The 23448-nt window shown below is 48.3% G+C and overlaps 1 protein-coding gene across 1 annotated transcript in view; it reads left to right on the forward strand.

Annotated features, from left to right (window-relative positions):
- CNIH2 (cornichon family AMPA receptor auxiliary protein 2) overlaps nt 1–23448 on the forward strand; it is a 52362-nt gene that overhangs the window by 16650 nt on the left and 12264 nt on the right. Inside the window, exon 2 of the mRNA XM_083418684.1 lies at nt 17347–17415. Within this exon, the coding sequence (XP_083274810.1) occupies nt 17347–17415 (69 nt within the window). The remainder of the gene's footprint in view (nt 1–17346; nt 17416–23448) is intronic.

Consider the following 23448-nt stretch of genomic DNA (forward strand, 5'->3'; position numbering starts at 1 on the left):
CACCCCGTCACGGGGATTCGAACTGCCGACCTACCGATCGGCAAGCCCTAGGCTCTGTGGTTTAACCCACAGCGCCACCCACGTCCCTGATTTAGCATGTAGTCAGTGTTAAAATGGGCCAGTGACTACATAATGATTTGTGTGGGGTTGACTGATGCCCTGCTTTCCCTGGAGTCCGGGGGGGGGGGGGGAGAGCTTCCTTTTGGCATCCTGTTCTGATTTCTGGATGCACCAGAGCTATTCCTTTTGGTGGGATCAGCATTTCTTTGCTGACTTCCGCTGTCTGCTTGTCTCAAACCATCATTTGTCTGTCTGGGTTTCTTGGTTTGCTGCATTTCTGTCTTCTCCCTCCTCCAAGAATGTCGGTGACACTGTGTGTGAGATGGCGAAGGGGGCTCCTATCAAATTATCCTGACAACAACCTGTGAGGTAGGCTTCAGTGGAGAGAAAGCAATTCAGCCAAAGCGCTGGTGAGCTTTTGTCCTTAAGCAGGGATTTAGATTTGCATCCTCTGGGTTGTCTCCAACGGAGTACTACTTGGGAGTAGACCCATTGAAATTAATGGACATAACTTAGCCTTGTTTATTAATTTCAACAGGTCTACTTTGAGTTAGACTGGATACGGCCTTCTGTGCCCAAACCCAGCATTCAAAACTGCTAAACTGTGTTCACTGGAGAACCTGTTATAATCTGTAGCTTATATATTTTTTATGCAAGAGCTAATTTATTTTATTGGATTGATTGGTTTGTCTTTCAAAGCGTACATCCTGCCTTTTTGCACCAGGTGGGCTCAGAGTGGCTCACCGTGTAAACACCTTAACGGGGTATGAGAAAGAAAGAATTACCTCCTGCTTTTCCTTTAGAGCCGTGGTCCCTGCTTTTATCCCACAACAACCCTGTGAGGTTGGCTAGGCTGAGCAATAGTAACTGGCCCAAGGCCACCAGCTTTGTGACTGCCTATTTGAACCGAGTGATTGCATCCAGTCCTGTGTGTACCAGTTTCCCTGTCCTGCAACAGGAGTTCCTCTCCCCCCACACTGTCAAGATCTGCACCCAGGATCCTCCAGCCGCACTGGAGCAGGTCTTGAGGGGAGGGAATGTTCAGGGGAGGGGAAGGGAGGTTTATGTTGCACAAGCAGAGGTCTGAGAGTGGATTTAGGCAGAAGGAATGAAAGGGGAATGTGTGTGAGAGAGAGGAATGTGTTTGTGCGTTATGATGTGCCTGGTCTCTCCTCACACCTAACACTTCTTTTCCCCATCCAGATCCATAACTGTGTTTTCTCTCTCACACATATTTGCAGTCAACACCCTCCTATTCAAAGTTTCCTCGCTGTGCGTCTCTGTCTCTCATACACACACACACACACACACACACACACACACTGGACGCTCGCACGGGTTGTGATTCAGCGCTTCTGCACATGCCCAAGCGCCAAAACCCGGAAGTAACCCGTTCTGGTACTTCCAGGTTTGACGTGGTGCGCAACCTGAAATCGTGCAACCCAAAGCTTTTGCAACCCGAGGTGTGACTCTGTGTGTGTGTGTGTGTGTGTGTGTGTGCGCGCATATATATACACACACACGCCATATTTTTCTCTGTAGAAGACAAGGTTATACAGTGGTGCCCCGCAAGACGAATGCCTCGCAAGACGGAAAACCCGCTAGACGAAAGGGTTTTCTGTTTTTCAATGCGCTTCGCAGGACGAATTTGCTATGGGCTTGCTTCGCAAGACGAAAATGTCTTGCGATTCTTGAGGTTTTTTCCCGCTCCCCACCCCCTTTTTCTAAGGCACTAAGCTGCTAATAGCCTTTTAGCAGCTAATCCGCTAATCCCTTAAGCCTTTAATAGCCGCTAATAGCCGCTAAACCGCTAATAGTGCTAATCCGCTAATAGGGTTGCTTCGCAAGACGAAAAAACCGCTAGATGAAGAGACTCACGGAACGGATTCTTTTCGTCTTGCGAGGCACCACTGTATTCTTAAAAAATTATGCTAAAAATTTGGGATCATCTTATACAAGAATAGTGGAGAGGTGGGATGGGCGATTGGAGGCTGCTGTGAGCAGGAGATTGTCAACACTGGTTTTGCAGGCAATTGTCGGGTACGTCAAGGTCCGGTTCTGCAATCGATTGTGCGATTGGCTGTGGCGATCCTGCTGGTGTCTCCTCAAAAAAAGCTCAACAAGTCTGGACAATCCCCCCCCCCCCCATTTTCTCAAATTGGAGTCCCAAAAAGAGGGGGCATCTTTTGGGGCATGTTATACACGAAAAAATATGGTGTGTGTGTGTATGTATGCATACAGTTATTTCTTTCACTGAGAGACACACTACCGTCCCTTCTTCAGATAGGTGCAGGGAAAGGCAGTGTGTGTGAACAGACACGGGTTGGGGTGAGAAAGAGGAAAAGAGAGGTGTGTGTGTGTGTGTAAGAATTATATGGGGTGCAAATGTGAAGGAAAAGGAGGAGAACGGGAGGCCAGGGCACCTCCATTTTGGTGTGCCCTGTCCCACTTGTGTAAAAACAGTTGGAGTAGCTCATTCGGCAGAGCATGAGACTGTGAAGGGTTTGGGTCCCAACTTGGGCAAAAGATTCCTGCCTCTCTGTAGGGTTGGGCTCCACAATTCTGTGTGAGAACGTGAGGAGACAGTGTTGTGGCTGGCGAGGAGGGAGCTGTCTGAGAGAAAATGGTGCGAGTGAATCACAGAAACGGCGAGTGTGCCGGGAAACTCTGAATCCGACGCTCCAACCATTGCCCCACGCTGCTCCTTCTCGCCGGAGTGCAGAGAGCCGCTTAAAGGTTCTGCCAGCCCCACCACTGCTCCTTTTTGACGCCTGCATGCCTGTGGGGAGGGGGCTCTCTCTGTCTCTTGAAAATTGTTTGTTGAAAATATTCCATTAAATTCAAAACCGAAAATGTCGTCTTATTAGAAGGTGTTGATGAAGTGAAGGCACTCTCTTTAAGCATCTCGTCGCTCCCAATTGATTTCTCCTTCTCAACTCTGCAGCTTAAGAAAACTTATCTCATTAAGAATAGTATACTATATCAAAAAATAAAAATAGAAAATAGAAAATAGGATCAAGAATGCATGGCAATAGCTCCAAAAGAAATTCTTCAGCTGATGAGGTCTTCCGGAAAATATTTTTCTTTTAGAAATAAATCCTTAAAAACGAAACAAAAAAACCTGCATCTAAGATTACAGATGCAACGTGATTGTTCTTAAATTCTTAAATATTTTTGGCACTGTTCTCCTGTGGCTGGAACTATACTGGTTTTTTTTTAGCTTTTGGAGTTTTTGTTTTTATGGAGCTTTTGAGCAACCATAAAACATATTTACTTGTGGGGAGTGCCTTATCTCTGCATTGCAGGGGGTTGGACTAGGTAGCCCTTGCGTTCCCCTTCCAACTCTGCAATTCTACGATTTTATCCCGTATGTACTGATGTGATCACTTCAATCTGCAGACTTTGCCCTTCTTCAGAAGTCATACAATGATCATTCCATGTTTATACGGAGTTTTTTCTTAAGTGTGGCCTGTCCTTTGGAACTCATTGCTGATTGACCCCATCTCCATTTAGACTTTTGTGGGAAATGTTTCTATTTCAGCGGAGTCTATCCAAACATGTGATTTGGTTATATCTGTTTTTCAGTTTGTTTCAAATGTTTTGTTTTTTTCAACAGTTTTTTAAACATTTCAGTTATTTTATTTTATTGTTATTCTTTCTTTTTTTTATCACTGCCCTATCATTAGGTGTGTTTGCCATCCTGGGCTCTTTTTGGGAGATAGGATAAATAAACAGATAGACAGATATTTTAAAAATAACGTACGAATAACATAAGAAGCATCGGACGTTAAGGGACCAGGATAGGAAATATACAAGAACACAACACAAAAGTTCTTTTCCTTCAATGACAATAAGGCAAAAGAACTATGGGGTTGAATATTTTCTTGGAATTTATCGTTCTACAACATCAGAAAAATACTCCATCGTTCTCTAAACTTGTTTGGCTGTTGATCTTCTGACCTGTTTTCGTAGTATGTCAATTTAGGTAGCTGTAGTCTGTATTTTTTTTTTTTTGAAAAACCAAATAATTTGGTGCCATGTTCTCCACTCCTAAAGCTGGTCACACTACAGATCCCATCAGTAATGATATGAAGGATAATCATTTCCAAGGATTAAACCTTTTAGATAAACATATTTGGGTTTCGTGGCAATTTGGGGGTCAAAATTCAAGGTTTACCCAGAAGCACAATTGGTTGTTCCCTGCCATAGAACATATTGACACACAATCTAATAATATTATGCGAATTGACATCCCTTCTGGCTTGTGGATTCTTTAATCCAGGGATGGAGAAATTTGGGGGGACCTTCAGAAGCTGTTGGACTTCAACGCCCATCACCCCCAGCCAGCACACCCAGTGGTCAGGGATGATGGGAGTTGGGAGTCCCACACTCTCTGGGAGGGCCACAGGTTCCCTGATTTAATCTACCCTCCCGATTCTCACATTCCTCTGCACTCAATGCACTCAATCACCTCTTGCTGTTGCCTTTTAGACAAACACGTTTACTCAGACACGGCTATAGCCGTATCATACAGAGCCCCAGGCCATTGGCCCACCTATCTCAGTGTTGTCTACACTGACTGGCAGCAGCTAGTCAGGACTTCAGGCAGGGGACTCTCCGAACCCCTCCCCCCCCCCCCGGGATGCTGGGGATTGAACCTGGAACTTCTACATGCAGGGCAGATGCTCAGCCACTGAGCTACAACCCTTCTTCTGTCTTCCTGCCATCCAAATACAGTGGTACCTTGGGTTAAGAACTTAATTCGTTCCGGAGGTCTGTACTTAACCTGAAACTGTTCTTAACCTGAAGCACCACTTTAGCTAATGGGGCCTCCTCCTGCTGCTGCTGTTCTCATCCTGAAGCAAAGTTCTTAACCCGAGGTACTATTTCTGGGTTAGTGGAGTCTGTAACCTGAAGCGTCTGTAACTTGAAGCGTCTGTAACCCGAGGTACCACTGTACATCTTTTTAACGGCAGCCCTGTCCCCAGGACTTTGACCACCTCATCCTCTTGAATTCCCCCCCCCAACTACACAGCAAAAATCTTCCACTATTATTATTTTTAAAAAATAAACCCACCCCAATCTCTTGCTTACCCTTATCTAGGGATTGGGGTGGGGTGGGGTGGGGAATCTGATTCAGCTTGCATTTAGCAGGCGGTCCTTCCTAATTTCTGAAACAATAAACGAACCGGAGAAGAGCCATCCTTTGGGATTTGCACATCTCCAAATTCTGCAGCTGTATGTCCTCCAGGCATGCGACGCGTACGAAAGCACACATATTAGGGTAACGTGTGCGTATAAATCCATACATTAATGAAAACGACATATAGAAAACAAGAGTGTAGGTTGAAAGGCATGGCATAAATAAATAAATGCTCTAGAGACAGTTGCTTGCACAAATGTGTACATTAAGGCGTTGCAGAAATGTGCACACTGAGAGAAAATTCACACGAAAATGCTGGTGAATTTCCTCCTCCCTCCCCCAGTGCAAACTGATGTGGAAATGTGGAAAAACTAAGATTTGTGGGGGGGTGGGACAAGATCCTGCATTTGACTTATTTGCTCTCCTTAATACTGTATTTTTATATCGTTTTCTTTCAAGGTCTAGGCTGATGACCTCAGGAATCTCGCCCTCCTCTCCCTGCCCTGCCCTGTCCTGTCCCCCGGCCCTATTTTGGGGTATTTGGTGGCCAGTGAAGGAAGCAGAGGTGGTTAGGAAGCTGGGAGAGGAGGTTAGGGTAGGAAGCGAAGGAACCCAGGGCTGTGGAATGTTCTCCTGTTCCGAACGGAGGAGAACGCAGCGTGCGAGTGTCGCTAGGCAACCCACTACAGGCGCCTGTAGCACACGGTGTGCCTTTGACAGGTGACGAGTGCCGGTTCAGTCGTGGCTGTCAGAGGAGCGGAAAAGGGAAGAGGGAGACCTTACTGAAGCAGGGAGGCCTTCTCTCTCCTCGGCCCGTAGGTGTGCGGGGAACACGGTTGGCCAGAGCTTAGGACATCAGCAGGACTGTGGAAAACCACTGCAAAGGGGAATGACCTATTCAGATGGTCCCTCCAGACTGGCGGTGGGTAATAATAATAATAATAATAATAATTTTGTATTTATACCCCGCCCTCCCCAGCCAAGGCCGGGCTCAGAGCGGCTTACAAGCAATAATAAAAACAAGATGAATGATTACAACTTAAAAACAAAAGTAAAATACAACATTAAAATAATGGAACATTAAAATATTAAAATGTAGCCTCATTGTAGGAGGAAAAGGAAAAGAAAAAAGAAAGAGAGGGAGGGAGGGAATCAAATTGGCTCCAAGCCAAAGGCCAGGCGGAACAACTCTGTCTTACAGGCCCTGCGGAAAGAAATCAGATCCTGCAGGGCCCTGGTCTCATGAGGCAGAGCGTTCCACCAGGCCGGAGCCAGAGTTGAAAAGGCCCTGGCTCTGGTTGAAGCCAATCTAACTTCCTTAGGGCCTGGGAATGTGTGTGTATTCTGCAACAATGCCATTGGCATACTCATAATGCAATAGGGGAGCCAGTGTGGTGTAGTGGTTAAGAGTCTCGTAATCTGGGGAACCAGGTTCGCGTCTCCGCTCCTCCACCTGCAGCTGCTGGGTGACCTTGGGCCAGTCACACTTCTCTAAAGTCGCTCAGCCCCACTCACCTGACAGAGTGTTTGTTGTGGGGGAGGAAGGGAAAGGAGAATGTTAGCAGCTTTGAGACTCCTTTGGGTAGTGATAAAGCGGATAACAAATCCAAACTCTTCTTCTTCTTCCTCTTCTAGGGGAGGATTTTTGCAGATTGTTCCATTTTATTGATGGTGTTTATATCGCTACTCTCTCCCCCCCCCCCAAAAGGAGCTCAAGGTGGCCTAAGTGGTTCTCCCCCTCCTAGTTTGATCCACACAACGACCCTGTGAGGTAGCTTAGGCTGAGAGCCAGTGACTGGCCCCAGGCCACCCCGGTGAACGTTGTGGATTTGAACCTTGGTCTCTCCCAGCTGCTAGACCGACACTCTATCCCAGGGGTCAGCAACCTTTTCCAGCCGTGGGCTGGTCCACCGTCCCTCAGACCATGCAGTGGGCTGGACTATATTTTGGAGAAAAATAATGAACAAATTCCTATGCCCCACAAATAACCCAGAGATGCATTTTAAATAAAAGCACACATCCTACTTATGTAAAAACACGCTGATTCCCGGACCGTCTGCGGGCCAGATTTAGAAGGCAGTTGGGCCACATCCGGCCCACGGACCTTAAGTTGCCTACCCCTGCTCTATCCACTATGCAGCCATTGGAGTTGTTCTGCGGTGCTTCCCGCAATGTTAATTGCATTGCATCGGGCTGGACTAGATGACCCTTGGGGTCCCTTCCAACTCTACGGTTCTATGATTACCATCTGGAGGGAGCTCTCTTGCACTGCAGTGCAACGGAAGCAGGATAAAATAACAGCAGCAGCACCCCCAGAACATTTTGACTGCCTAAGGACTATAGTTATTTGTGTGTTTCATCTTAAAAATTGCATATTACATTTGATTGTAAGAAGAAGAAGAAACTTCAAAGCAGTTTACAAAAAGGATACAGAACAAATATATATAAATTCAATAAACAAACAATAATTATAATACCAATGAAATCATCTGTTAAAAAAGTTAAAAACAACCATTTGAACATTCCAAAGATAATGGAAATCAACGATAAGATAAGAACCAGATTAAAATACATGCGACGTTCTATATGCCTAGGTAAATGGACCCCTGACCATGAGGTCCAGTCGTGGACGACTCTGAGGTTGTGGCGCTCATCTCGCTTTACTGGCTGAGGGAGCCGGCGTACAGCTTCCGGGTCATGTGGCCAGCATGACTAAGCCGCTTCTGGCGAACCAGAGCAGCGCACAGAAACGCCGTTTACCTTCCCGCCGGAGTGGTACCTATTTATCTACTTGCACTTTGACGTGCTTTCGAACTGCTAGGTTGGCAGGAGCAGGGACCAGGCAACGGGAGCTCACCCCGTCGCGGGGATTCGAACCGCCAACATTCTGATCGGCAAGCCCTAGGCTCTGTGGTTTAACCCACAGCGCCACCCGTGTCCCTTATATGCCTAGGTAGGCTTGCCTTAAAAAAATGCCTTTGGCAGGGTCCGAAAGCAGTACAACGAAGGTGCCTTTCTAAATGTCAATAGGCAGGGACTTCCAAAGTGTTGGGAGCTGCCACATGAGAAAAGATTGGCTTCTTACAAATGCAGAATGAGTATTATGCAGCACCTATAACAGGGCTAGTTCTTCAGAGTGGGCATATAAGGCGTAAAGGGGTTTATATGTTTGGGTACACGGGTGGCGCTGTGGGTTAAAGCCTCAGTGCCTAGGGCTTGCCGATCAAAAGGTCGGCGGTTCGAATCCCCGCGGCGGGGTGCGCTCCCGCTGTTCGGTCCCAGCGCCTGCCAACCTAGCAGTTCGAAAGCACCCCTGGGTGCAAGTAGATAAATAGGGACCGCTTACTAGCGGGAAGGTAAACGGCGTTTCCGTGTGCGGCTCTGGCTCGCCAGAGCAGCAATGTCACGCTGGCCACGTGACCCGGAAGTGTCTTCGGACAGCACTGGCCCTTGGCCTCTTTGAGTGAGATGGGCGCACAACCCTAGAGTCTGTCAAGACTGGCCCGTACGGGCAGGGGTACCTTTACCTTTACCTTTAAGGCAAATTGAGTTAGCAATTGGTATGTATATATGAGAGTTAGTTAAAGCTTCCTGGCTGAACGCTGCTGTGGATGCTCAGGGCTGCCATCAAGGAGGGTATAGGTGAGGCACTTGTACTGGGCCTGGTCTCTGGAGAGTCCTGCCTGGCACCAGCACCACAGCACAGCTGCCCCACTTACTTGCAAATTGCATTAGCTGACCCAGCAGGAGGAATCCATTTAACGCACCCGGCAGCTGCAAGGACAAGTTTCAGAGCGAGGCGAAGCAGCCCTTGAAGGAGCTCAGGAGAGCCCTTCTCAGCCCAAACCCAACCCTCTCCACTCCAGAGAAAGATGGCAGGCCAGGCTTGTTCTCAGGAGGGGCCACTCTGCCCCACGGCTGCTGCCCCACTTAGTTGTGAGCTGCACGAGGCAAGCATGTCAATTCAGCTACCGTTAAGGAAGAGAGTTGGTTTGTGCACCTTTGTGTATGTGAGCAGGAAAATCTGTATCATCATACAGCCACGTTTGTTTGCATGTGGTATAATTTGTGTGTGTATGTGGGGGTGTTCAACAAAGTTTTATTCCAGAGTAGACCTATTAAAGTTAATGGACCTACGTTAGCAGTGCCAGATTACCAAACAGACAGAGTAGGCACTGGCCTATGGGACTCCCGCCTTTTAGAGGCCCCACCACAATGGATCAAAATAATACTGATTTGATCTTGAAAGAAGATCAGGTTACATACGCTTCAGGTTACAGACTCCGCTAACCCAGAAATAGTGCTTCAGGTTAAGAACTTTGCTTCAGGATAAGAACAGAAATCGGGCTTCGGCGGCACGGCAACAGCGGGAGGCCCCATTAGCTAAAGTGGTGCTTCAGGTTAAGAACAGTTTCAGGTTAAGTACGGACCTCCGGAACGAATTAAGTACTTAACCCGAGGTACCACTGTATTGCATCAATCCAGGATCTGATTTCGTTGCATTATTTCAACCTCCATTAGTAGGGCACCCCCTAGTTTTTTGCCTCCCTTTTCTCACAGCTCTGTAGATTTTGGGCACTGATGGCTCCTTAGCCATAGTTAAAGAGGTCAAGGTCTGTGATCCCATGGTAAGCCATGGTTAACCTTAAGTATGGTTGATAAGCCAACTAGAAAACCTCGGTTAACAAGCTGCTTTTAACCATAATTAATGAACCTTAGTTAAGATGGTGGGCTGGCTTCACACAGAACAATAAGCCATGGTTTCATAAATCACAGTTTAATAAACCATGGTTTAGCATTCTCCAGGGTACTTTTTCCAGGGTACTACTTTCTTGAGCCTACTGGAGATGCTTGGGATTGGGCAGGTGGTCTCCTGCTGAGCTACAGCTCCTTCAAGAAGACGGAGCTCACACAGGCAGCCCTCTCCCCAGGTTTTCATGTAGCCCTCATTCCATGAATAAATGTTTGATTCCATCGCCAGTGTTGGCTGGCGACCATTGGAACCCGTAGGGCAGAATGCAGGGAGCCCAACAGCAGGTGGCGCCAGAGCCAATGACAGGCAGAGCCGGCTAATTCTAGTTTTATCCCCATCCTCCTCCTCTTTAGGTTATTAAAAATAACCTAAAAGCTTTTGCTGGGCTCCTTTGCCCAGACTGCCAGGAGAACTCTCAAGGGGGCTGTCATAATTAACAGTTCAACACTGAGATTATGGAAGAGGAAGCTGACCAGCTGGGCCAACTCCTTAAAATAAGTAAGTAAGAAGGCAGGCAGGTAGAGGCTGGCTGAGACCCCAAATGGGCCACTCTCCAAAGCACACAATGCCTTTACAAAGGATCAGAAGGCAAGTCCCTGCTCCTGAGGAGCTTACAATCAAAAATCTGATGACAACAGAGGGGAAGGACGTGCATTTGTGGACTCTGGCAGAGTTCCAAGTGGAAGACTAAGCGGTTGGCCGTGCCAAACATTTCAAAGAACAATAATGAATTTTTAAGAGTGGTAAATGACGGATTAATGCAATGTGTGGAGTTGGGCCCCAACCACTGGAACTCATTGTTCAGCAAGCCCTCTGGCTTCTGAGAGCACTGATAATGCAGGGTGACGTCTTCAATGTTACCTAGCGTTTTTTAAATTCAGATTCTCAAGAAGCTAATAGCTGTCTTGACTTTGTATACTCCCCCCCTTTCTAAAATCCCTCTAAAGCTAAGGCTGCCATACATCTAGAATTCCCTGGACATAACTGGGATTTCAAAGGCGGAATTGACATCCGGGGGGGATTTTCAAAAGGCTGCATTTTGCCCTCAAAATCGATATTTTTTTTTAGCTCAACAACTTTTGGGGTGTCCTGGTTTTTACTTTTTGAAATACGGCAACCCTGTCTTAAGTTAGCAGCCATCAGCAGCTCGCCTCTTGTGGCAATGAGTCCCAGGGGATGTTACAATTGCGTAAGAACCTCAGCTCTCAGGGTGCTTTTTCTGTGGTGGGCAGAGACCCTCAATCGAAAGGCTCTGCCGCTCAGCTGGTGCTGATGGGGGGGAGACACCTAGCCCCGTGGGCGGCTTCGGCACATGCCAACCGGGCCCTGGGGGCTCTGAGCCAACATCCTCCTCCCCCCCCCCCACTTCCCCATCCCCGCTCTGGAGACTTTGTCACTCTGAAGATCTGGGATGACTCACCCGGTTTGGCTGCTTCCTGTAGGCCTCCTTGTTCCTGAGAAGCTGCTTTGGGTAGGAGACCATATGGCGCTGAAGAGAGAAATGGAGGCACCAGGGGTCGGCACGTTAAGGGAACCTTCTGGGTAATTAAATCCGCCCCCTGAGCTCTGTGAAAGAGGAATGACGTCTGGAAGTTTCCTCCGAGATGGTGGAAAAGAAACATCGGAGCAGAGGATCTTGTGATTTTGAAGGCCGGGGGACAGTGGCGTAGCGTGGGTTGTCAGCACCCGGGGCAAGGCAAGTAATTTGCGCCCCTTAACCCGTGGATTTTAGCAGGGGGCAGAGAGCTGCGAGTGCAAGTGCACCCCCCCAGATGTTGCGCCGGCCCCCCCTGCACCCCCCACGCTACGCCACTCGGGGAGTTACGCATAGTGGGAAGCGAGGGGTGAACTGGGAAACCAGAGAATCCTGAGTTATGGCAGCACAGATCAGAATGAGGCCTTTGGATGGAAAGAAAAAACTGCCCTCTTTCTCGGAGTTTGATTAAGACCTTTAGAGGCCCTAAGCACTGAGGAGATTATGGTCCCCCCCCAACCCAGATATAATTCAACCAATGCTAAACCATAAAACAACCTTTTTTTGCGATGAAGCGACATGAAACTTACAGGCATTCCCAAGTTGAAATACAGTGGTACCTCTGGTTACGAACTTAATTCCTTCTGGAGGTCTGTTCTTAACCTGAAACCGTTCTTAACCTGAAGCACCACTTCAGCTAATGGGGCCTCCCGCTGCCACCAGCGCACGATTTCTGTTCTCATCCTGAGGTGAAGTTCTTAACCTGAAGTACTACTTCCAGGTTTAGCAGAGTCTGTAACCCGAAGTGTTTGTAACCCGAAGTGTTTGTAACCTGAAGTGTTTGTAATCCGAGGTACCATTGTAACTCCTTTCTCAGTTTTCTGACTGAAAAATTCTAAATAAGTTTGAAGCTGACTCCAAGAAGCCCGCCTGCTTCATGCGAAGGAGGGACCGTGAATCAAGTGTGTCCTGGCACTTTGTTCTCCTCTGAGGGTTTTTCATATATGAATATTGATAGCTAGGTAGAAATATATAATTAGAATCAGTTGGAATATAATTAGTTGGAAGGGACCACGAGGGTCATTTAGTCCAATGCGCTGCAATTAAGGAATCTTTTGCCTAACGGGCTCAGGCCCACGACCCTGAGATTAAGAGACTTCTGCTCTTCTGGCTGAGCTAAGGGCATGGAATACATCAATAACAGCGGGAGGCCCCATTAGCTAAAGTGGTGCTTCAGGTTAAGAACAGTTTCAGGTTAAGTACGGACCTCCGGAACGAATTAAGTACTTAACCTGAGGTACCACTGTATTAGGAGATAATTTGCAAAGGGCCCCCCGAGATTTCATCTGTCTAGGGGCCTCCTCAGGTTTTAATCTGGCACTGTACATTAGCCATCTCCATTAGTTTCAACAGGTCTACTCTGGGTAGGACTAACATTGGATACAACCTGAATTCCCCCGCTAGTTATAGGAAAGAGCATTAAGGAATTACGGAATTAAGTACTTAACCCGAGGTACCACTGTATTGCAACAATCCAGGATCTGATTTCGTTGCATTATTTCAACCTCCATTAGTAGGGCACCCTCTAGTTCAGTGGTTTTCAACCAGTGTGCCGTAGCACCCAGGGGTGCCTTAAATGATGGTCAGGGGTGCTGCAGGCAACACTGGCCTCTGTCCCTCTTTCCTTCCCTCCGTCCTCTGATGCTGTCTTGTGTCTCTGCCTCCCAAAGGCTTGCCCAGCTGTTTGTTGCAGCGGCCCTGGCTACAAGCTCCACAGGCGAATGGTGCCTCTGGGGCTGGCCAGGGGGTGCTGGCTGCCAGAAGATGAGGCAACCTCGGAGTAAGCAAGCAAGTGGGCGAGGGAGCCCAGCCAGCCAGTCCTCCAGCCCTTGCCATTGGGAATGGACAGACTTGTGGGAGGGCAGGCAGGCACTGCACTGGCCTTTCTTGTGCTTGCTGTGTGCAGTGCCAGCCTGGGAACTGAGCGCCCAGTGCTGAAGAGGAGCCTTTGCCTCATGCAGGCTGCTGCCACTGCTGCCTCCCAAGGTAAGGTGCTGGCCTCACATTCACCTTTAGCCAGTCTCCTTTGGACCAACGTGGGTGGTGCTGTGGTCTAAACCACAGAGCCTAGGGCTCGCTGATCAGAAGGTCAGTGGTTCGAATCCCCATGACGGGGTGAGCTCCCGTTGCTCGGTCCCTGCTCCTGCCAACCTAGCAGTTCAAAAGCACATCATAGTGCAAGTAGATAAATAGGTACCGCTCTGGTGGGAAGGTAAATGGCGTTTCCATGCGCTGCTCTGGTTCGCCAGAAGCGGCTTAGTCATGCCGGCCACATGACCTGGAAGCTGTACGCTGGCTCCCTCGGCCAATAGAGCGAGATGAGTGCTGCAACCCCAGAGTCGTCTGCGACTGGACCTAAGGTGAGGGGTCCCTTTACCTTTACCTTTACCTTTGGACCACTATGGCTGGGGGCATCCTCTTCCCAGGCCCCTGTGGGGCAGTGTGAGGAGGCAGCTCTCTTTGGGGTGGGGTGGGGGGCAGCTCAGAGACTATGGATGGTAGCAGTGACTGCCCAGAGGACGTCCAGGGAGAGGAGGCTGAGGAAACCCTCCACAAGGGAAGGGGGTTCGAAAAAGGGCGAGAGACTGCCAGCTCTGCAGGCAAGGGGTGTCATAACTGGGCTCTGAGCCCCACAGGGGAGCCGCAGCAAAAATGTAGTTGGTTGAGGGAGCCGTGGACTCAAAAAGGTTGAAAATCTCTGTCCTAGTTTAGGTGGGAATAAGTACAGTGGTACCTTGGGTTAAGAACTTAATTCGTTCTGGAGGTCTGTTCTTAACCTGAAACTGTTCTTAACCTGAGGTACCACTTTAGCTAATGGGGCCTCCCGCTGCTGCTGCGCCGCCGCCACATGATTTCTGTTCTCATCCTGAAGCAAAGTTCTTAACCCAAGGTACTATTTCTGGGTTAGCGGAGTCTGTAACCTGAAGCGTCTATAACCCGAGGTACCACTGTAATTTTTAAAAAGCAGGAAAATGGGGAAGAGTGCAGAGTGTAAGGAAGTCTGGAAATTTGAGAGAAGCAATTTAATGTTATTTATTTTTTAATTAAAAGAATGGTGCTGATAAAAAAAAGACCGCAGCTATTTTATCTGTAGAAAACAATGTGCAAATCATATATGCATCTTATTGACTATTGACGTTTTCCTATAGGTACATGCTGGACGTGAAAATTACAAATGTGCTGTTAATGTGTGACAATCTACCTGTGGGTTGCATGTTCAAGTGTTTATATTTTTATGAGCTATTCTTAAACTTTTTTTATTTTCTTTTTTACTGAATCTCCACCCAGCCCCCTATAAGAGTTGTGAACAATTGTGCAGAAAAACACAGTCATTAGAAAGTAATAAATAGAAATTTCCAAAACAACTACAGTGTGTGGTGTGTGATTATGGACGCAGATTTTAACAGAGTGCTTTTTAGAGGCGAGATTAACACGGTCACATCGGAAGCCTCCACCCTTTGATCTGGCCCTAGCTGATTCATGTGTGCTTCAGAGTTTGCAAATGACTGAGTAGAAACTAATCTGTCTTTGATGAGGGTGGGAAGTTGCATTGGTGGACTTTTGGATTTCAAATTTCAATGGCGTCCTATGTGATACCAAAATTTGGTGCTCCCACACCTCTTGCCAGTTCTACATCACTGAGGTCCAGCTCCAAGGGCCTTCTGGCGGTTCCCTCACCGCAAGAGGCCAAGTTACAGGGAACCAGGCAGAGGGCCTTCTCGGTAGTGGCGCCCTCCCTGTGTAACGCCCTCCTATCAGATGTCAAAGCGATAAACAACTACCTGACATTCAGAAGACATCTGAAGGCAGCCCTGTTCAGGGAAGTTTTTAATATGTGACATTTTAGTGTATTTTTCATCTTTGTTGGAAGCCGCCCAGAGTGGCTGGGGAAACCCAGCCAGATGGGCGGGGTACAAATAATAAATTATTATTATTATTATTATTATTATTATTATTATTATTATTATTACTGCTGCTGCAGCATCCTCTCGGCTCAGCAACCCATGCAGGCGAACAGGTCGTGCTCCCCTAAATCTCCCTTTGATCTTTTTCAATCTGGGGACTGGATCCCCCTTCTGGGCTACTTTCGTGGGGCCAAAAGCTAGCGATGGAAAGAGTCAGAGAAAAAGCAGGCGGAGCAACGGAAGCAAATTTCCCCTTTGGCTGATAACAACAATGACATCAACAACATCATCATCAACAACAACAAACAACAACAACAACAACATTTCTATACCATCCTTCATCCGAGGATCACTGGGCAGTTTACAATATAAAAGGACAAAAATGCACAACATAGTAACAAACAAAAACAGTAACACCGCCCCCCCCCAGTATAAAAGCCCATAGAATGTTTAAGTAGCCAAAGGTCTAGGAGAAGAGTATATGTAACGAAGGTGCCAGGTGAGCCTCCCTGGGGAGAACATTCCTTAAGCAGGGAGCCACTGCAGAAAAGGCCCCGTTCTCGTGTTGCCACCCTCTCGCAGAGGCTAGTTTCTGCGCACATGCACACACAGCCCCTTCTGTCCTCCATTCAAGCAAGCAAGAGGCATGATCAGAGTTGAAGGACACATTCCAGCCAGGCAAAAAACACCCGAGGGTGAAAAGCAAGACCGGACAGGGGTTGTGGCTTGGAGAGAGTCCCAAGGGCCTGATAGAAAGGTCTAGAGGGCCACATTTAGGCCACACCCCTGGTCTATGACACAGATGTTAATGTTACCTTATTAATTATATATTTATTTAACAAAAATTGCAGCCTGCTTTATCTGTAAACAATAAAATGTTCAAGCAGTTTGCAAAGAATGTAACATACGTATTAAAATTGTTAGTAAAAAAAAAGTGATGTTAAAAACAAGTTGATTTTTAAAACAATGATAATGTTATGGGTCAGGGTCATGCACATTTCTTGCAGCTGAATGTCCAGGTGGCCGTTGTGGTTGTTTTTAAAATGTAACATCCAAAATGCAACTATTTATTATCTACCTTTCTGTATTGCTCAGGAGGCAATGGGCGGTTCACAAGCTTATAAAATTTATTTATTAATGTATTTATTTCACGTGATTTATCTACCGCTTGCTTGCAGTAAAACCTCAAAGCAGTTTGCCAGAAGAATAAAACAATAAAATCATCAGTAAAAAACAGTTGTCTAACACATTCAAATAATAATGTCAGTTAACGATAAGCTAAAATCCAGATTTAAAGCACATCAGTTTTCTACAAGTCTGGAGAGGGTTGCCAAAACAAAAAATGTTTTAAGCAAGCACTGAATAGAGTACAGCAAAGGTGCCTGCCTCTTGTCAATAGGCCGGGAGCTCCGAAGTTTTGGGTGCTGCCACGCTAGAAAAGATGGAATTCTTATCAATGCAGAACAAGTATTATGCAGCACCTGGAACAGGGCTAATTCCGCAAAATGCCAGAGATGAAGAATAAAAATAAATAAAGAGAGCGAAATCTGTGGCAGATGAATGCATCTGGAGTATAAAGCCACTGGCAAGTGCAAAACGGTAAAAAAAAAAGCGCCACGTTTGTTTTATTTTCAAAAGAGAAGGACTGAGCAGGTTCCCAGCCTCCAGATGTGTAACTGCTGGGAGCTGCGTCCTTCCTTCTTTGCTCCACCATCTCCTCGTATTGAAAAACTCCCTTGCGCAAGGAAACAGCGGGAGAAAAGCAGAGCCCTGGATATAAGCGAAGCCATTCAATAAATGACAGGAACGTATCCTTGATTTACATAAACACCTGCGTTGGTGCTTGCTGATGCTACAGTTTGATGTTTGAATCTCGTGGCTTGACAGGTCCTCTCAATAATCTCTCTCTCTCTCTCTCCCTCTCTCTCCCCCCCCCCCGCCCCCCATTTAGATAATTGCCTTTGACGAATTGCACATGGACTTCAAGAACCCCATCGACCAGGGCAACCCAGCCAGGGCAGTAAGTCTATCCATGTCGTGTCAGAGGTGTCTCTGTGTCCCATTCATTCGCCTTTCCCTGCCTCCAGTCCCATCCGTCGGCAGTCTTCCTCTTTCCCTTGTTGTGCAGACCCAGACCTGGTTTACATTCAGAAACCAGCGAAATGCAAGGCATTGTGACGGGCAGGAAGCATCTGCAGGGGAAGCAGGGGGCAGTGCCTCTCTAGGAGTGTCCTTTCCGGCATCTCAGTGGTAAAGCTTGGCATTCAGAAGGTCCCAAGCTTACTCATCGGTCTCTCTACTTCAAATTGATTGTGATTTATTTTCACTTTTTATATCCCGCCTTCCCTCCACGGACCTCAGGATGGCGCGTACTCACTTTCTCTGTGTTATCCTCACAGCCACCTTGTGAGCTTTGTGGTTGAATGGAGGATTCGAACTCAGGTTCTAAGAGACTGAAGAAAAAGGTTGGAATTTGGGGTTTTAAACTGTGGGGGTAGGACAAGACTGTCTTTCATTTGAAGCGACAGATGGAGATACAGGGAGGAGCCTGAAATATCCTCTGAGGGAAATAATCGCACACAGAGTACAGAGAGTCACATGTGTTGTGTCCTGCTCACTTTCCTCACTGGCTATGCCTGCCATTGCCATGTGGCCCCTAGTCTGGAGGTCCCCGAGGGGAATCTGGGACCTTTTGCGGTTAGGAAAGTGACAGGGGAAAGTGTTGTGTAATGATTAGAGCATTGGGACAATGGTTCAGATCCCCTCTTATTCATGAAACTTGGCCTAACCCACCGCACAGGGTGGTTGTGAGGACAATAAGTGAAAGTAGATAAGAGTCGTGGGAAATAAATGTAATAAATAAGTAAAAGGAAATCCACTGGAAAGTTTGGGGACGAGTGGAGGCCGTAGGATAGCCGTCTTTGAATACCTGGAGGGCTACCTCATAGAAAGGGAGCAAGCTTGCTTTTCTGCTGCCCTGGAGGTAAAGGTAAAGGGACCCCTGACCGTTAGGTCCAGTCATGGCCGACTCTGGGGTTGCGGCGCTCATCTCGCTTTATTGACTGAGGGAGCCGGCGTACAGCTTCTGGGTCATGTGGCCAGCATGACTAAGCCGCTTCTGGCGAACCAGAGCAGCGCACGGAAACGCCGTTTACCTTCCCGCCGGAGCGGTACCTATTGATCTACTTGCACTTTGACGTGCTTTCGAACTGCTAGGTTGGCATCAGCTGGGAGCGAGCAACGGGAGCTCACCCCGTCGTGGGGATTCGAACCGCTGACCTTCTGATCAGCAAGTCCTAGGCTCTGTGGTTTAACCCACAGCGCCACCCCTGTCCCACTGCCCCAGAGGGGAGGATTCAAAATTGCAGGAAAGGAGATTCTGACTAAACATTAGCAAGAACTTTCTGATGGTATGAGTTCTAAGGCAGTGGAACGGACTCCCCCAGGAGGCAGAAACCTTGATTGGAGGTTTCTGAGCATAGGCTGGATGGCCACCGCCAGGGGTCCTTTAGCTGTGATTTCTGTATTGCAGGGGACTAGACAACTGATCCTTGGGTCCTTTCCCACCTTATAGTTCTATGATTCTGTATCTTGGTGGATGGATAGGAAAGCTGAGATGCCTGGAAAAGGCCCCAGATTCAGCCCTTGGCATCTCCTAGCAGGGCTGGGGGAGACCAGCCACCTGCCATGGAGGCTTTAGTTTCGATTTCTGCATTCCGGGGGGTTGGACTAGATTGCCCTCTAGGGTCCCTCCCAACCCTACAATTCTATGATTCTACGACCTCCTGTCTGAAACGCTCAAGTAAATAATAGGAAAGGCCACCGTGAAGCAAAAAATTAGCAGCTGTGCAGTTTAAAGCACCATCAAATCACCTCCTCCCTGCAAGGATATATTTGTTCGATAACCCCCACCCTCCAATCTGGGTCTGTAGGGTGAACTCTCAGAGCAGAGACCTTGGACCCTCCGGAGAAGGAGGCAGCGGAGGGGGAAGATGGGGTGGGTGGGTGGTGAGGAAAGAGCTGTTTTTGAAAGCTGGCAGGGCTGTTGTACTGCAATTGGGAGGATAAAAGGTGGCTTTCATCCGCCGCTGAAAGAGCACAAAGGAATGGCAGGAGTCGGGAACATTCAGCCATAGGAAAGCCTTTGAAATCCCGCCCTGAAAGTGTCGCTCAGCAGCCTCCCCGCAGAAGGAGGGGGAAGCCGCTGCCCCCTCCCCAGCACTGCGCTGCCTCCCCCGCTCGCGCTGCCGCAGACAGGCTGGCGGATGTGCCGGCGCTGTTCATTCAGAGATAAATATCAGAAGAGGGAAGATATCAGGAGGTTCTCAGACCAAAGGCCCGTCCAGTCTAGCATCTCGTGTCCCCCAACCAGATGTGGATGGGTGTCGGACAAGCGGCATGGCAGCATGGCAGCAACAGATCTGGCTCCATCGGCGCTCTCCATCTAAAGCAGTGTCACACCACTTTAAACAGCCCCAGAGGATTCTGGGAAGTGTTGTTTGTCAAGGGTGCTGAGAGTTGTTAGGAGCAGACGCTTCTTTCCCTCGCAGAGCTACAATTCCCAGAGTCCCCTGGGAAAAGGGCTTAGTTTTTAAACCACTGTGGAATACAATGGTACCTCAGGTTACATATGCTTCAGGTTACATACGCTTCAGGTTACAGACTCTGCTAACCCAGAAATAGTGCTTCAGGTTAAGAACTTTGCTTCAGGATGAGAACAGAAATCGTGCTCTGGCGGCGCGGCAGCAGCAGGAGGCCCCATTAGCTAAAGTGGTGCTTCAGGTTAAGAACAGTTTCAGGTTAAGAACGGACCTCCGGAACGAATTAAGTACTTAACCTGAGGTACCACTGTATATAGCTCTGTGTGAGGGGAACAGGGGTCTCCTAACTACTCTCAGCAGCTTTAAAAGTCATGTTTCCCCCCAGAGGATGCTGGGAACTGTAGTTCGCGAAGAGTATGGTTAGGAGGCCCCTGTTCCCCTCACAGAGCTACACATTCCACAGTGGTTTGAAAATGAAGCCTTCTTCCCAGGGAACTCTGGGAGTTGTAGCTCTGTGGGGTGAATTGGGCCCTCCCAACAACTCCCAGCGTGCTTCAGCTCCCATAATTCTTTGGGGGAAGCCATGATGGTTCAAAGTGTTATGGTGCTTTTTTAAATGTATAGTGCCGGTGGAGGTACAGTGGTGGGAAACTCTTTAAAAAATAAATGAATGAATCTTTCTTCCATGGGAACTCTGGGAAACTTGCCTACTGTACAAAAGTAAAAATTATATCCATTGCTTCACCTAATTGCTTTTTGCCTCTGGCCCCGACCACAATTGGCATGTGGCCCCCAGAATGTTGCAGTGCGGCCCATGGGGCTGAAAACCATTCCCCAAGGCTGACTTAACGTTTTCACAATGGGAGCTTTGCACACTTCAAACTCCTGTGCGTCTCTCTGCAAGGACAGGATAGTACGATGCAAGGATTGTCCTACGAAAGAGGGCGATAGAGTTCTCTATTGTCAGACTCCAGCTCCCGTCAGCCCCAGCCATGGGCATAGCCAAGGGAGGGCAGGGGGGCAGCAATGGCGGAGCTTCGCACTCCAGCACCGGGGGGGGGGGGCAGAGAGCAGGCAGGGGCAGGGCTGGCACGCATCCAGGAGGCGGGGGGGGCGCTTTCTGGGGGCGGGGATCGCCCCTCTTCCTCTGCCAGGGGGGGCAGCTGCCCCTCATCAAGTAAAACAATAGAAATACTTAACTAACGGACCAATCACGTCGGTTCTGCCCCCAACAAAATTCCTGGCTACCCCCATGGCCCCAGCCAGCTTTGTCCAGTGGCCTGGAATGATGGGAGCCATAGTCCAGCAGCATCTGGAAGGCCACGGCCCCCTCCCCTCCCCATCCCTGGTGCAAAGGTTCTGCGGCCATTTTTGGCCCTCGTTTTATTGGCACCGACAGTGGTTCCTAGCAGGCCAGGAGACGGCATTATATGGGTAAAGTCCACTATCCTCTGAGCTATCCACTTCATAGGATAGTTCAAGTCGGTAGAATCATAGAGTTGGAAGAGACCACAAGGGCCATCGAGTCCAACCCCCTGCCAAGCAGGAAACACCATCAGAGCACTCCTGACATATGGTTGTCAAGACTCTGCTCAAAGACCTCCAAAGAAGGAGACTCCACCACACTCCTTGGCAGCAAATTCCACTGTCGAACAGCTCTTACTGTCAGGAAGTTCTTCCTCATGTTTAGGTGGAATCTTCTTTCTTGTAGTTTGGATCCATTGCTCCGTGTCCGCTTCTCTGGAGCAGCAGAAAACAACCTTTCTCCCTCCTCTATGTGACATCCTTTTATATATTTGAACATGGCTAGAGCGTGAGACTCTTCATCTTAGGGTTGTGGGTTCGAGTCCCACCTTGGGCGAAAGATTGCTGCATAGCAGAGGGTTGGACTGGATGTTCCCTATGGTCCCTTCCAACTGTACAATTCTATGAAAAGGAGGTGTAAGATCAAGGACAGCTTGGTAACAAAAGTGGAAGTTTTGAAGCAAGGGAAGGAAATATTAGGTTAGCTCCTGGGCTGTTCCTGATAACTCTCAAACATGAGAGAGAGAGAGAGAGAGAGAGAGAGAGAGAGAGAGCTGGCACAGTGCCAGGAAGGTGGCACATCTTCTGGGTTGCCCCCTCCCCTCCCCTCCTGCAAGTATAAATAGTTTTGTTTGACCTCAATTTCTCTCCACGTGTCACAGGCGCCAGAAGAGGAACTCATGGCGCAGGCCAAGGCTAATCTCCTCTTCCCCGTCCCATATCTCTCCTGGGATTCACCATGTGGCCTAAGGGGAAGGAAACTGGGATTTTGGGAAGTGGGCAAAATGGCCTCATGGGCTAATTTGGACAGGTGGGTGGGGACGGCCAACTGCCAATCATTCCTGACGTCACAATGACACCGGGTTCAGTTTTTGTGCCTCAACTGATTGTCAGGGCTTGGCAAGTGGGACACCCAGCCAATATTTTGGGATGGGGGCCACGACCCTCACATGTGAATTACCTGACATTTGGAAGATACGCTATTTGAGAGTTGGCTCAGCAAAGCACCCCACAACCAGCTGTGGGGCAGGTAAAACAGTGGCTCGGCCTACAAAGGGTTTGCTAGTACTAGCAATGAGCTGATTGGTGGCACCTGCAAAACCCTGCGCAAGAGGGCTTTTTGAAAAGGCCTCTGCAAGGCCCGACTATCAGTCTCGGCAGAGCCCCTTTCAAAGCACAAGACGGCAGGAACAGAACTGGCTGGCTAGATCAGAAAAGGGGGTTCAGGCTCCAAGGAGAATGGCCGGGTTCATGGGTCAGCCCCAAAGGGTGTCTCTGCGTGGAGCCACTGCTCTTGACCTCCCAAACGATGCAGGTTAGGATTTGAAGGGCTGCCGCCAGGGCTTACAAAATAATTACCACCAATTAGTTAAAAAATACAATTTTGGGATTAAGGGGCTGCAAACCAGATAAGGACAGAGCGCTGGATAAATGCGATTTTTGAACGGTTCATTATCCCTGTTCGCTGACAGATTTATTCCCCACGCACCCAGAGGATTACACGGTGTGTTGCGTTTTGAGAAAAGCAACCCGATGGGCTGCCTGTTCACACTTCCGGTTCAGATTGCAGTGCTGGTGCCAGGATTCGGCCTCTGAGGGTCAGCAGCCTTGTCAGATTCCTATGTAGCGTGGAGAACTTTGCATCTTTCGCTCCGGCAGTGGGAGGAATAAATAGCTGGATCCAACTCTCTTCTTCTTCTTTTTTTATTTTAAAAATGCCTTCTCTGGTTTGAAAAAAATATTTTGTGCATGTTGGTCAGCCTTTCTCTCTCTCTCTCTCTTGTTGCTTTAGGGCTTCTTGTACAGTGGTACCTCGGGTTAATAACTTAATTCGTTCCGGAGGTCCGTTCTTAACCTGAAACTGTTCTTAACCTGAGGTACCACTTTAGCTAATGGGGCCTCCCGCTGCGCGATTTCTGTTCTCATCCTGAAGTAAAGTTCTTAACCCGAGGTACTATTTCTGGGTTAGCGGAGTCTGTAACCTTAAG

Source organism: Podarcis tiliguerta (genome assembly GCF_965153285.1).
Source record: "Podarcis tiliguerta genome assembly, chromosome: 16".
Classification (NCBI taxonomy): domain Eukaryota; kingdom Metazoa; phylum Chordata; class Lepidosauria; order Squamata; family Lacertidae; genus Podarcis; species Podarcis tiliguerta.